Below are 14,141 nucleotides of genomic sequence, written 5' to 3' on the forward strand. Positions count from 1 at the left end.
TGTGAAAGCCACGAGGACTTTCTTTGTGACTTCCCAGTGGACAGCAGTAGGAAAGGGCTTGTCCTAGAGAGCAGCTGGGCAGGGAGCCCTTGTGAGCCTCAGTGTGGGATTTGGAGGATGATCCAAAGGGAGAGGGAGCAGGTTCCATCCAGGCTGGAGCACTGTGCTTGCTGCTTGGTTTCCTGGCAAGCTGGAGTGTTGATTGTCCTGAGCTGCTACAGGGGTGAGCACAATGGAGTTCTGCTCTGTTCCTGGTTAATTCATTCTCTTGGGTTCTTCACCATGTTGCATTCAACATCACCACTGTTCCCTCTGTCTGTGATTCCTTTTTCTCCTCAGTTTTTCCACATTTTCTGCCCTCTTTCAGGCAGCACCGCACTGCAATCACCGGGCTCACCTTCTCTCCAGATGGCAATTTCATGTTCAGCTCCTGCTTGCAGGGAACTCTGGCTCTGTACAGCTTGGTGGCAAGGAAAACCCAGGTTCTGAGAGTTCTGGGTAAGACTCTAGGGTTGAAATTGCCTTTCTTCTTTTCTTGTATTAGCACAGACATTCTGATACCAGGGCCAACCCAAACTCAGCCTGCTTGGAGGGATATTTCCCAATGAATCTTCTGAGCTTTGTCATTCTCCCTGCACTGGGCATTGCTGAGGCACCTTCAGTCCTGGGGTCTGAGAGGCTGGAGCATGTCCAGAGGGGCTGGAGCACCAGGAGGGGCTGAGGGAGCTGGGAAAGGGGCTCAGCCTGGAGAGAAGGAGGCTCAGGGGGAACCTTCTGGCTCTGCACAACTCCCTGACAGGAGGGGACAGCCAGGGGTGGGTCAGGCTCTGCTCCCAGGCATAAGGACAAGGGGAAATGGCCTCAAGTGCCAGGGGAGGTTTAGATGTGATCGTGGAAAAATTCCTTCAGGGGAAGGGGTGGTCAGGCACTGGCTCAGCTGCCCAAGGCAGGGGTGGAGTCACCATCCCTTGAAAGGATTTAAAAGACATGTGGATGTGGCATTTGGGGACATGGGTTAGTGGACTTGATGATCTTAGAGGGTTTTCCCAACCTCAATGATTCTGTGATTTCTGTTTGTACCTTCTGTCTGAGCAAACCCCAGTGACTGCCAGCACTTCCCTACCTGTCCTGGTTCAAACCCTCTCATCCTGCTGGTGTGATGATTTCATGAATGTGCTGGGGTCACTGAGATTTATTCATGCCTAAGCTCTGATTCTTTCAATTCTGTGCATGTACAATTTAATTTGTTTGAAGTGGCTTGTTGCCCTAATCCTGCCTGCAGCAGAGCTGCTCTGTGCTGGTGAATGGAGCTGGTGGAGAGCTGGAGGCAGCAGGGCAGGGGTAAGGCAGTTTGGAAAAATTAGTGTCACATTTAATGTTCACTTTGGAAATGAGTTGTGACAGCACAAGCTTGGGCAGGGAAAGCAAACTCTGATATTTATACAGTGCAGTATTGCACAAAGAAGATGAACCTGCCTCAGGAAGTGTATAGGAAAATAAACAGGGGTTGGAGGAATCAGGGAATTCATCCAAAATCACCCAGGTTTGGTGTCAGTGCTGCAGCTGAACCTTCACATGGTGACTCTGCTCTGAAACTGTGTTTGCTGCCTGGTCACGTTCCAGGGACAGAACAGTGGAATTATGGTCATGGCATAAATGCAGAGAATTGCAGTTATTTCTGTGATTTTCAGACCTCTGGGTCTCTCTGCCCTCTGCACTGACATCATTGTGGTGCTGCTCAGCCCTGACCTCATTCTGCTCTGGGTTCAGACACCCAGGCTGCAGCTGAGATCTTGCAGAGTTCCTCTCATGGTGCTAAAAAATAAGCCCTGAAATCAATTTTATTCCTTTAACTTTGTTCTGCTCTCCTTGAAAATGCTGCTTGTTCACTCAGGCAACAAGCTGTGCATCTCAGCCTTGTTTTTGAGGTGGTTCACTGCACATTCTGGGTATGTAAGTGAAATTTGTAGCATCTTCTACAGTACAGGTTGCTGGGAGAAGCTGCAGCTGCTGCTCAGCAGCACCATCAGAGTGGGCTTTGCTCCTCCTCACTCTCTCTTTGTTCCTCTCACTCTCTGTGTCCCCAGGCAATGTGGTGGCCCGGGATGGTGGCAGTGGTGTGGACACCCTGGTGGTCAGTGGGGACAGTCGCCTGCTGGCCTTCGTGGGACCCTCCAAGTATGTGGTGACAGTGATGGAGGCCTGCTCACTTGATGAGGTACCCAGCAGGCTGCCCTTGCTCCTGGGGACAGGGCTGTCCCCTGGAAACTCCACAGGCAGCACCCAAGGAGGTGAATCAGGGCACCAGCTGACAATGAGCTCCCTGTTTGTCTTTCTGTGAGACAGAAATAACAAATTCAAGGTTTCTTCTCCTCATGACTTCGTTCCCCTCTAGAAAGATAATTTGGAGAGGTGCTGTGGAGATTGTCAGCTCTCACCTCTCTCTTGACCTGCTCTCCTGGGCATCAGCTGGACCTGCAGCCCCTCATTAAGTGGAAAGGGAAGGGTCCAGAGGACTCCTTAGCCTCGTGTTAGGAGCGTGGGAGCAATCCTGAGGCTCCTGCAGTGGTTGTTCAGTGGCTTTTTGTTCCACAGCTGCTGAGGGTGGACATCAGCATCCTCGACCTGCACAGCACCTGCACTGTGTTGGACTCTGCAGTGAAGGTCTGCTTTGGCCCTGTGCATCAGGGTGAGCTCCTGGTATCCACTTCTTCCAATAAAATCCTGGTGCTTGATGCAAAAACTGGACGATTGGTGAGAGAGGTAGGACACTGAAATTCATCTGCGAGGTCTCCTGTGGGGCTGGGCACTTCTTGTCTGCAAGGGAGGTTAAATGAGAAAAAAACTCCTCCTGGAGCTCCCAGGCTTCAAAGAAACACAGGTGGGAAGCCTGCAGCTGTCCCAGTGTGCTCGTGCTCAGGGTGAGCTTAAGCTTGTCCTTGTTTTCTGCACTGTCACACTGCTGTTCTCTTGCTGAAGTGTAAATAAGGACATGAACCAGCTCAGCTAAGACTGATGGTGCTATTTCTTGTCCTCAGGTGTCCCCTGTGCACAAGCTGCCCTGTTCCTCCTTGGCACTGAGCAAGGATGGCCAGTACCTGCTCACTGCTGGTGACAAGGTCATCAAAGTGTGGGACTATCGGATGCGCTTCAACATCAACTTCCAGGTACTGCCCACACAGGGAGGGCAGAGGGTGGTGCTGCATTGCTGAATCCCCAGAGAAGAGGGCAGCAAGTGGGCTCTGTATGACTTTGCCCAGTGTGCCCAGTCCCAGTTTGCCCAGCAGGGAAATGCAGCTGTGATCCCACATTGTAGTAATGCCCAGCAGTGGGCACAGGCTGGGGCTGCCAGAGCATCCCAGTGAGAGCCTCTATAAAGGACAGAGGGAGGTGATAGCTCTGTGTTAGGGACAGGGCCACATGGGGAGGAAAATGGCTCGCCCAAGGCTTCACAGGCAGGATAAGACTTTGGGCTCTTCAGCTTTTCTTCCTTCCCCAAATGTGTGTGTTGGAGGTTGGCCCCAGGTTGAACAGCCCATAGGTGTGAGAACTGTAGGTGGATAAATCCTTCTGCTGAGGCCTGTAGACCCTGGCTATGCAGGACAGGGAGTGGAGTAACCCCATCCTGACAGGACAAGTGATGATGGAGGACTCAAGGTGTGCTCTCTCCCAGGTGTTCATTGGCCACTCAGAGCCTGTGCACCAGGTCGCCTTCACCCCAGACCAAGAGCACGTCATCAGCGTTGGGGATGCCATCTTCCTCTGGGATTTCCTAGCTCCACCTCCAGTCAGGTCATCCCCAGGCAGGTAATGGTGCTGGGCAGTGCCTTCCCTGTGTCCCCTTTCTGTGCCCCATCCCTGTGTGACTCCAGTCTCCTCACCTTCCCAGGGCTCGTTCCCCTGCATCCACACTGCAGCTGAGGTCAGGTGAGTTTGCCTCTTCCCCTGAGTTGTGCTGGCAGCTTTTCCAGAGGGTAGGGATTTGTGGGGGGTAGTTCCTTCCCTGAGGGAGTATGTAATGGTGGGCAAACCAGCTAATTAGCCTTGAAGGACTCAGATTAATTGGCACCCTTCAGTCTGCCTAGGTGGGGATGTTCTGAGCAGAGCCACTCTGGGCTTTCTGGTAGATTTTCAACTTTTGCCTTCTGTATTTCTCTGCCTCCTTCTCCTCTGTCTTCTTTCTCCCTTATTGTCCCTTTCTCTCTGTCCTTCTCTTTCTTAAAACACAGAGAAGTGGCTTCTGTGGAAGCTGGAAAACTGAGTGTCACCATCCAGAACGATGAGAGGAGCATGGGGTGAAGGAAGTGACACCAAGCCTTTTCCTTTCCCAGACAGCAGCTCTGAGGAGCCCAAGGATGTCTCTGCCATCCCTCGGCAGACAGTGCCTGTTCCATCGCTGTCCTCCCCACCGTGTTTGGACATCAGCTCTGCCCACCCAGCAGGATTTCAGAGTAAGAGGAACTGCTGTGGGAAAGGGAAAAATGAACCTTGTTTTAGGAAAAACTTGCCTAGTTCAGCAGCATCCTTGGAGCCATCCCTACCTGTGATCCCTTCTGGCAGACTGACAGATCAGCCTGCAATTCCTTCCCCTGAGCTGGGCAAAGCCCAGAGATGCTGGAGTTCAGTACCCCTTTATCCTCTGCTCTCCTCCACATCCTGAGCTGCTGGCACAGCTTCTCTGTGCTAAACACCTTGTTGATCATTCCTAATAGGAATTGTCTGCTTTGCCCTCCACCTTAACAGCTGGGCTGTTCCACAGAGCAGGGGAATGACACTGCCACAAGTCAGGCACATTTGAACTGGTCCTGAAGGACATAGGTGGCTCCATCTTCCACTGATTTTTCTCCCCAGGTACTTTCTCCGAGTCAGACAGGGAGGAGGAGGAAGCAGATCTGCCAGGCAGCAGCAGGAAGGTGGCAAATGGGCACAAAGATGTCTCAGTCCTTGTGGTGGAATCAGATGGGAATGAGGAGCCTGTTGTGAGGCCCAAAGTGCGGCAGGAGAACCCGAGGTCTCCTGAAAAACCACCAAATGGTAAATCAGGGGTATGGCCAGTTTGTACAGAGCTGCAGGCCTGCATGGCAGCTTGGTCTGACCCACAAAACCAAATATTGTTAGTGTTAGGGGCAGAGAGACCCAGACACGTGCTCTGAGCTGTGAGGTGAAAGGCAAACATGTTCTTTAGGAGTTTTCCCTTGGGCATGACCTTCCAAAGGAAGTCAGTATTGAGGGAAGCTCACACTGATCCCTAAAACTGCTCGTTTTTCTGGCTGTTTCCCTGCTGCTGCTTCTGGGCACATGAGAAGCCTGTCTTCAGCCTGGAGCCAGTATCATCTCTGAGTGGCACATCCCATTAAATCCAGCTGCAATTAAAGCTCCCAATGGCTCTATTAATAGGTGCACAGCCTGGGAGCTGCAGCAGTGTGTGGCGACCTGCCAGGAGCAGCAGCTGCCAGCGCTCAGCCCCAGCAGGACTTGTTGGGAAGCCTCAGGATAAAACTGCCCCCAGTGCTCCTGCTACAAGAGCTGTGGAGCTCATGGTTTCACAGGGGTGCCTGGAGCATGAGGTGTGGGTGTCCTTAGGCTGTTTGCAGTGTGGTGGGGGTCAGTGGGGAAGGAACTGACCCAGGAGCTATGTCAGGGAGGGTCGGGCTGGATATCAGGAAAAGGTTCTTCCCCCAGAGGGTGTTAGGCATTGAACTGGCTCCCCAGGGAATGGTGTCAGCTGCCAGAGCTCCAGGAATGCTTGGATGATGCTCTGAGGCCCAGAGTGGGATTGTTGGGGTGTCTGTGCAGGGCCAGGGGTTGGACTCGTGATCCTTGTGGGTCCCTTCCCACTTGGGATATTCCACATTCAACACTGCAGTTTGATTTTTGCTTGTGTGTGTGCATACATGCACACCACCTGAATATAAGCAAGCCACAGCCTGGGTGCTGCTCCCAAACCCTCCCTAGGAGTGTTTTCTCTTTTGTGTGGCAGAACCCAGGAAAGGGATCAAACCTCCCAAGTCCCAGTGTTCCATCCGCCCGGATTCCTACCGGCATTTCACTCCTCGCTTCAAGGCATCAGTGCTCCCCCAGGTGAGAGTTGTGCTGGTTACCAGGTGGAGAACAGGCATTTTGGGACTAGAGTAGGTGGATTTTCCAAATTGTTTCCATTTTGTTCTCTGTTGGAAAGTAATTTGGGAAATATACCCCTGGGCTGATGTTCAGTGAGAAATTCTAACGTTAATTCCCTGCTCTCTACATGTAACTCTTCTCAGTCTAGTAAAAAGTGAGTTGTGTTCAACTCTTTTGGTGTTGCCCAAATCTGCATACATTTTATTCAAAGGCATGGAAATGGCATGTGCTATTGAGAGTGAAAGACGAGTGAGCAATGGAGTGATTCATTGTGCTCCCATATTTGTGAGCAGCTGCATTGGCAGAGCAGGCTGGGGAAGGCAAATCCATGGAGTGTAGTGAAGAGAGACAGCACAGCTCCTGCTCTGTTAATAAACACAGCAGGAATAAAGCAGAAACTTAACTCAGCCCTTCCCTAAGCTCTGCTGCTAGTGCTGGGAGAGCAGCTACATGCAGATTTCACCCCCAGTCCTCTCCTCTGTCCCTCCACCTGGCAGCATTTTTCTCCCAGTTCCCTTCCTATTGAAATATCTGCATCCCAAGTCAGCCAAACCCATGGAACTCTTTCCCAGTGGGATTAGCAGCTGCTCCTCGGCTGGGCATTTGCTGCCAGCCTGTTTTGTGCCCCATCTGAAAGCATCTGTGCCTGGCTGTGCTAGGGCAGTGTCTCTTTTGTTATGGAATATTATTTGTCTTTTCCATTATGGAATTGTGTGAGTGTTGGCATAGATCCGTGTGGGATGTGTGTTTGAGGACACTCACTTTTTCCTGTGTGGGTGTTGATGCACCTGACCAGACCATTCTTCCAGAAATTATTTTAAGCCAGTGTCTGTTTTTCTTGCAGAGTTTGCTGTCTCCTCCAGCAGGCAGTGAGGTGCTGAAGCTGAAAGCAGTGATTGGCTACAATGGGAATGGCAGAGGGAATATGGTGTGGAACCCAGATACAGGTACACTGGGAATGCTCTGGAATGATGGGAGGTCTTGCAAGAGAAGTTGTGGCTGCTGGATCCCTGGAAATGTCCAAGGCCAGGATGAACAGGACTTGTAGCAGCCTGGCATAGGGAAAGATGTCCCTGCCCATGGCAGGGGTGGAACAAAATGGGCTTTAAGGTCCCTTCCAACCCAAGCCAGAGTGATTCTACTCTGTGATTCTAGGGGTGTCTACTGAGTGAAGTTAGGATCATCTGACTGTTGGATTGGGATCTTTGCTTGAACACGGGTTCTTTGTGTTGGTAAAATCCAGTAGCTCATTGCTGTTGGCAAGGTTTAATTGGTGGGGCAGACTGAGGCTCCAGTTGTTGGGTGGACAGAGCAGGAGGGAAGCTCACAAAGCCCATCCTGCTCCTTTCTCCATCTGGAATGATGCCCAGCAGCTCTGCTTTACTCAGGTTAGGGGAAGGGAGATTTCACCCTGCTCCCAACATGCTGCTGCTGAGCTGCATCAAAGACTCAGCTTTTACGTATTAATGAATCATAGAATTTTCCACGTGGGCTGTGGTGGGGGCTGTATGTGCAGCCTTTCCATGAAAACATCCCCTCTCCTCCCCCTCCTCTGCCAGGCTTCTTCGCCTACTCCTGTGGCTGTGTCATCGTGGTTGAAGACCTGCACTCGGGCTCCCAGAACCACTGGCTGGGCCATGCCCAGGAGATCTCCACACTGGCCCTCAGCCACCATGCCCAGGTAGGAGAGAGAGGCTGCTGCTGCCCCAGGCCAAGGCTTGTCCCTGTCACTTTGCAGTCCCACAGCCTAAAATCCCATCCTCCTTCTGCCTGGAGGCTGTGGAAGTTATTTTGAAGTCAGCTAGCTATTTGTTGTGCTGGCTCAGTGTGGGCTGGAGATTGTCCAGAGAAGGGAACAGAGCTGGGGAAGGGCCTGGAGCACAAGTCAGATGAGGAGCTCAGGGAAGGGCTCAGTCTGGAGAAAAGGAGCCTCAGGTTGGACCTTCTGGGTCTCCACAACTCACTGACAGGAGGGGACAGCCAGGGGGGTCAGGCTCTGCTCCAGGGAACAGGGACAGGACAAGGCCTCAAGTTGTGGCAGGGGAGGTTCAGGTTGAACAGCAGGAAGAATTTCTCCATGGAAAGGGTGGCCAGGCATTGGAAGAGGCTTCCCAGGAGTGGTAAAGTCCCCATCCCTGGAGGTGTGCAAGGAATGACTGGATGTGGCACTCAGTGCTCTGGGCTGGTGACAAGGTGGGGATCAGTCACAGGTTGGACTCAATAATCTTGGAGATCTTTTCCAGCCTCAATGATTCTGTGATTCTGTAAAGGCTGTTCTTTTCCTCTGGGTGATGCTGCCTTTCCCTCCTGCTATCAGTTGAATGTTGTTTCTCAGTGAATTCTCCATTTGCCAACCACATCCCTTTAATGTGGGACTGAAAAAACTGTTAAGGCTAATGAGCATTGTCTAATTACTTACACATTGTTTTGTTAGGTTCTTGCCTCTGCCTCAGGGAAGAAGGATGGAGACTCCCACTGTCAGATCTGCATCTGGAGCACCCAGGATGGGGCCTGCACAGCAGAGCTGTTCCACCATGAGACACAAGTGCAGGCCATGGCATTCTCCTGGGATGACAGGTTCCTTGTCACCATAGGTGAGCACTCCTCCAACAGCAGCTGTGAGTGCAGGGGTGCACCCCAGAGCAGACAGCTCATGGCAGGAGGGTGCTGTGAGCACCAAATAACCTGCCAGATATGCAGCAGGCTCGTGGGTAGAAAGCTGTTCTGTGGTATCCTTGGGACAGCAGGGAATGCAGCAGTTACAGCTTTCTTCTCCTGACTCACTGGAGCTTCTTAAACCCTCTGTAAATGGTTTGTGGTTACTATTTATAGTGTGCAAAGGGAAAAGCCTTCTTCTGGACTTGTTATTGCTGCCTAGATGGACTTGGACAGAAGTAGCCAGACTCCCAACTGTGAGCCTCCTGCCAGGCAGCCATGCCAGCACAGGATGGATGCTCAAGCTGTCTGTTTTGCTCAGGCAGGGGACATTTAAAGGACAACATGCAATTAGGAAGCTCTTGTTTTGCATGAGAGGGGACCTGTGGAGCAGGCAATACACTCACTCCAGGCTGGTGAGGCTGCCTTTGGGAAGAAAAGCAGGCTGGAGAGAAAGGGAGTTTTGTGCTCTTCAGGGAGCAGTGTGGGAGAGGAGCTGTCTTCCTCCAGCTCTGGTCTGGGCTGCAGGGGAGGGAAAAGCTGGAAGTCTCCACAGAGCTTGAGAAAGGCAGCAGGAGAGCACTGTCCTCCTGAGCTCTCTGGAAGCTTGGGAATTTTGCCATCACTGAGGCCAATGCCTTCTGCTCCCACCCAGCTGTGGTGGCTTCCATGGAGCTCAGCTCACACCTCAGCTGGGACCTTGGCCAAGGTGACATCCTGGATTAGCCCTGAGTGCCCAGTGTCACTGGAGAGTTTGTGTGGGGCATTCCCCAAGGTGTGCAGTGACTCCTAAGGATGGAGGAACAGCAGGAAAACTGCTCTGCCTGCTGCAATCCCAGCCCTGGCTCCAAATGACCCCACTGCCAGGACAGGTTTGCTACAATCTCCAGTGTGAAGTGATGTGCCAGTTCTGTTTGTCCTTAACTTGGACAAGCATCTCTTGTGTCATGCAGCTTGTGCTGAGCACAGAGGGAGTTGTGTCCATGCCTGGAATGGTGTTTGGGACAGTTGTCTCCCAACAGCTGGATGAGAGAGTGACACAATAATGTGTGTGTGCTATGTGGATGCTTGTGAGCACCCTGAGGCAGCAGAATTCTTCCTCCTGTCTTTGCCCTTCTCCTTAGGGGACTACAGTGACCAGACCATGGCTCTGTGGAGCACCCACACCTATGAGCTCCTGCTCTCCACTTGTATCTTGGAGCCTCTCCACGATGTGGCTTTTAGCCCTGTCTCTCACCAAGGCCTGGCCTGTGTGGGGAGAGGAGCTGTGATGTTCTGGCTGTTGGAGCAGCAGGGAGATGCTGTCAGACCCAAGGTAAACCTTCCTTTTACTTTTCAAGGTTTATTTTCAGCATCTCTGACTTATTTTCCAAACCCCTGGTGAGGGCTCTGTGATGATTTCTCTCAGTGAGGTGATATTGACTGTGCACAAGCAGCTTTTGGTTGTATTTGGGGCATTAACTGCAGGAAGTGAGAGGAGGAGGATGGTTTTTTTTTTCCTCCTGATGCATCTAAGCATGTTCATTCCCTTTGACATTCCTGGTTTTTGTGCTCTGGCAGGTTCATCGAGCCCCTGCCCCAGATGTGCTGGGGCTGGTGGAGCTGACATCTCTCTGTTATGGTGCTGATGCTCTGCTTTACACTGGGACCAACTCAGGCCAGATCTGTGTGTGGGACACAGAGACCAATTCCTGCTTCATGACATGGGAAGCTGATGAGGGTGAGATTGGTGAGTGCTCAGGGCTGCAAGGGGGAATGTGTTGGGAAAGAAGCCATGGGCCTGCAAACTTCCCAATTCAGCCGTGCTTGGAAAAGCAGTTTGCTGTGTTGGATGCAAGATGTGTGGGGTGGCAATGGATCTGTGACTTGGGTTTCCTGGGGGCTTCATAGAATCATTAAGGCTGGAAAAGGTCTCTAAAATCATCAGGTCCAAGCACTAACCCAGCACTGCCAGGTCCAGCATTAATCCATGTCAAACACCCACAAGCTCTTTGACTCTTTCAGGGATGGTGAGTCTGCCAAAGCCCCTACACACCTGTAGCCTGTAAACCAGTGCTGGGCTGTAGAACCCTCCCACTTTGCTGCCCAAGTGGCTGTCAGGAGTGATGCCAGGTGCCCTTCCTCCCCAGGTGTGCTGCTGTGTGGGCACAACCAGCTGCTGAGCGGCAGCAACACCAAGCGCATCCGCCTCTGGTCCGTAGCCACCATGCAGGAGCTGAGGCTGAAAGGGCCCCATGCCAGGTAGGAGCTCATGGCCCCTCCCCTGCAGCCCCCAGCAGCTGTCTGAGAGTGGCTTTTCACAGACAGACACCACGTGCAACCACGCTGCTCCTGCTGCTCTTCATCCTTAGCTTTTTCTCTCCACCCCGTGACTGCTGGTTCTTTCTGTCTGGATCTTTTGACTGAATTTTTGCCACAGGTAGCTGAGTCCTCTTAATAGTGGAAGTGGGTGTTGATCATGCCTGAAGTTTGTGTCAGTGGTTTGTAGGAATTCCTTTAGGAGAATTAAAGGAAATGCATGGCCTTTGTTTCTTCTCTCATGCTATTGCACACCCTGGTTTTGTTTTTTTTCTTCCCTGTAAAAAGATGATTTAAGTGCAAATCACAGAATCATGGAATGGTTTAGGTGGGAAGGAACCTTCAAGACCATCTCATTCCAACCCTCCCTGCCATGGGTGGGGGCACTTTTCACTATCCCAAGTTGCTCCAAGCTCTATCCAACCTGGTCTTGGACACTTCTAAGGATGGCACAGCCACAGCTTCTGTGGGCAACCTGTGCCAGGGCCTCTCCACCATCATGGAAAGAATTCCTTCCCCATATCCTATCCAAACCTGCCCTCTGGAAGTGGGAAGCCCCTCTCCTTTGTCCTGCCATTCCAGGCTCTTGTCCCAAGTCCCTCTCCAGCTCTCCTGCCTCCTTCAGGCACTGGAAGGGGCTCTGAGCTCTCCCAGGATAAACAACCCCAGCTCTCCCAGTTATTTTCCATGGACAGGAGCCCCTCATTGAAGTGGTTCATTAGAAAGTTGGATTTAAAGCAGGCAGAGTGGCTGTTCCAACATCTGAACCAGTCCTTCTCCCACCCTGCCTTCCTGTAGGTGTGGCTCAGTCCTGCTGGAGCACGAGATCACCCTGGATGGGACAATTGTCAGTGCAGCCTTTGATGACTCCCTGGAAATGGGAATTGTGGGCACCACAGCAGGGACCCTGTGGTACATCAACTGGGTGGAGAGCACCAGCATCCGACTCATCAGTGGCCACAAGAACAAGGTCAGAGGGGCTGGGCCTGCTTTGAGTTTTGCTGTGGCTTCAGGGTATCTTTTTGCTACAGAAAAAAGGGTTCAGATGGTAGGAGAGAAGGTATTTTATGGCAACTTGCAGTGCACCTTGCCTGGGCCTGCCTTTGGGGTTGGGTTTACTCTTTCCCATGATTGATGAGGTTGGAAAAGAGCTTTAAGATCATCAACCCAGCATCACCATGACATTCACCATTAAACCGTGTCCCCAAGTGCCACATCCATACGTTTTTTGAACATTCTTGGGTATGGTGAGTCCACCACTGCCCTGGGCAGCCTGTGCCAGTGTTTTACAAGCCTTTCTGTGAAGAAATGCTTCCTAATATTCAATCTAAATCTTCTCTTGTGCAAGTTGAAGACATTTCCTTTTGTCCTGTTAGCCCAAAAGCAAAGCTCTGCACCTTCATTTGTGTTCCTCTTATCTGGTGTCTCCCATGAGCAGAATCGTGGGGGATGAAGGGGCAGGACAGCTGAAGAAAGAAGTTACAAAGCAATAGATGTGCTCTGGGCTGTGGCAGCCACAGAGCCCCTGATCTCTGCCTTTTCCCTGGAGCAGGTGACCGAGGTGTGCTTCAGTCCTGACGAGAGTCACTGTGCCACGTGTGGGGAGGATGGCAGCGTGAGGATCTGGGCTCTGGGCAGCACAGAGCTGGTGGTGCAGTTCCAGGTGCTCAACCAGGTAAGTGTTTGTGGCACATCAGTCCCTTCCTCTTGGCACAGGGAAGTGTCCCCTGTGTCACTGGGTCTCTGGCAATTTCCTTGCAGAGCTGCCAGTGCCTGGCCTGGAAGCCTCGTCCCGTTGGGGTGTGGCCTTGTCCTGGTGAGAGCCAGCACATGGTGGCAGGGTACAGTGATGGCACTGTCCGTGTGTTCAGTGTTTCCAGGACAGAGATGGAGCTGAAAATGCACCCCCACGCTGCTGCACTGACAGCAATCACCTACTCCACTGATGGTGAGGCTGCCTGAGGTGACAGTGGGGACATGTGACCATGGGGAATGTGGCTTGGTGCTGCCTGGGTTCACCCTGACCTCCAGCTGCTCTGTGTTCTGGCCACCTGCCCAAAACCCCAGGGCCAGGGAGAGCCACAGAGCTTGTCTCAGTGAGCTCTGGTGACTCTGCCAGCTGAGCACGTGGTGGGTGGGACACAGGAGGTGCATTGGCTCTGGGATAGCCAAGGGATTTGGGTACAACAAACACCTTTGTTTTATAATCTACTGTGGCTCTTCTTTGGTGTGGAGGTTTAATGGGTGTCTCTGAGACATCTCATCATTCCCAACTCTTGGCTGAGATGTTTCTAGCCTTTCACAGTGTTTCAGGACACTGGTATCCCATTGTCTTTGACCTTTTTTCTCTGACCTTTTTCTCCTCTTACAAGAAATGTCCCCTTCTTTCCTCTGCCAACAGGGGAAATGATCTTATCAGGGGGCAAGGATGGGATAGTGGCTGTCAGCAGCTCTCGCACTGGGATGACCATCCATGTCCTGGCTGACCACAGAGGCTCCCCCATCACTGTTCTCCAGTGCACCAGGAAGCAGGTGAGACCTCAGGAGCGAGTCCAGTCCCCACGTGTCACTGCACAGCTCAGGGAAAGCAGCATGGTCAGCAAGTCTGCTTTGGTGTCCCTTGCTTTTCCTCTCTTTAAATCTTCCTCCATCCCCTCCAGCAACTTCTGATCAGTTTTTCCAGAGATACATTCAGTGGAATAAAGCTCCATGTGTTGCAGGGGCAGTCTGAGTGAGGCTGTGCCTGCAGGGGGACCTTTGGTGGCAGTTGTTGACACCCTGCACACAGGTGTGACAAGAGCCTGTGCCACACCTTGGAGAGCAACATTCCTCAGGAGCAGCCCAGGCTGTGAGCTTGCAGCCCCTGTGTCCCCAGAAAGGCTCTTTGGCAGCCTGTACCATTGCTCTGTGGAGTGGGCAGACTTGGCTGTGCACAGTGGGATGGTTTGAGTACCTCCTTTGTCCTCCTCTTCATGGGGAGTTTTTTTCCTTTGCACAGCAGAAATAGGAATAGTTTTCTCTAAGCTCTCAGGCTTTAAGATCATCTACACTGCAAGGCTGTTTCCTGC

The 14,141-nt window shown here is 52.1% G+C and overlaps 1 protein-coding gene across 4 annotated transcripts in view; it reads left to right on the forward strand.

The window, feature by feature from the left end:
* WDR90 (WD repeat domain 90) overlaps positions 1-14,141 on the forward strand; it is a 33,009-nt gene that overhangs the window by 15,901 nt on the left and 2,967 nt on the right. For 3 of the 4 annotated variants that reach the window (XM_079321013.1, XM_079321011.1, XM_079321012.1), the window contains 19 exons: positions 368-498; positions 2,088-2,218; positions 2,596-2,763; positions 3,039-3,167; positions 3,674-3,807; positions 3,890-3,927; positions 4,332-4,451; positions 4,852-5,034; positions 5,981-6,081; positions 6,965-7,067; positions 7,680-7,801; positions 8,555-8,714; positions 9,900-10,090; positions 10,336-10,504; positions 10,905-11,016; positions 11,872-12,043; positions 12,626-12,748; positions 12,835-13,021; positions 13,475-13,605. In XM_079321013.1, the coding sequence (XP_079177139.1) occupies positions 368-498; positions 2,088-2,218; positions 2,596-2,763; positions 3,039-3,167; positions 3,674-3,807; positions 3,890-3,927; positions 4,332-4,451; positions 4,852-5,034; positions 5,981-6,081; positions 6,965-7,067; positions 7,680-7,801; positions 8,555-8,714; positions 9,900-10,090; positions 10,336-10,504; positions 10,905-11,016; positions 11,872-12,043; positions 12,626-12,748; positions 12,835-13,021; positions 13,475-13,605 (2,605 nt within the window). Of the gene's footprint in view, positions 1-367; positions 499-2,087; positions 2,219-2,595; positions 2,764-3,038; positions 3,168-3,673; positions 3,808-3,889; positions 3,928-4,331; positions 4,452-4,851; positions 5,035-5,980; positions 6,082-6,964; positions 7,068-7,679; positions 7,802-8,554; positions 8,715-9,899; positions 10,091-10,335; positions 10,505-10,904; positions 11,017-11,871; positions 12,044-12,625; positions 12,749-12,834; positions 13,022-13,474; positions 13,606-14,141 lie in introns of those variants that run through there. The other variant, XM_079321014.1, reaches the window with a different exon arrangement.

The sequence above is a fragment of the Erithacus rubecula genome, assembly GCF_903797595.1.
Source record: "Erithacus rubecula genome assembly, chromosome: 17".
NCBI classification, from domain to species: Eukaryota; Metazoa; Chordata; class Aves; order Passeriformes; family Muscicapidae; genus Erithacus; species Erithacus rubecula.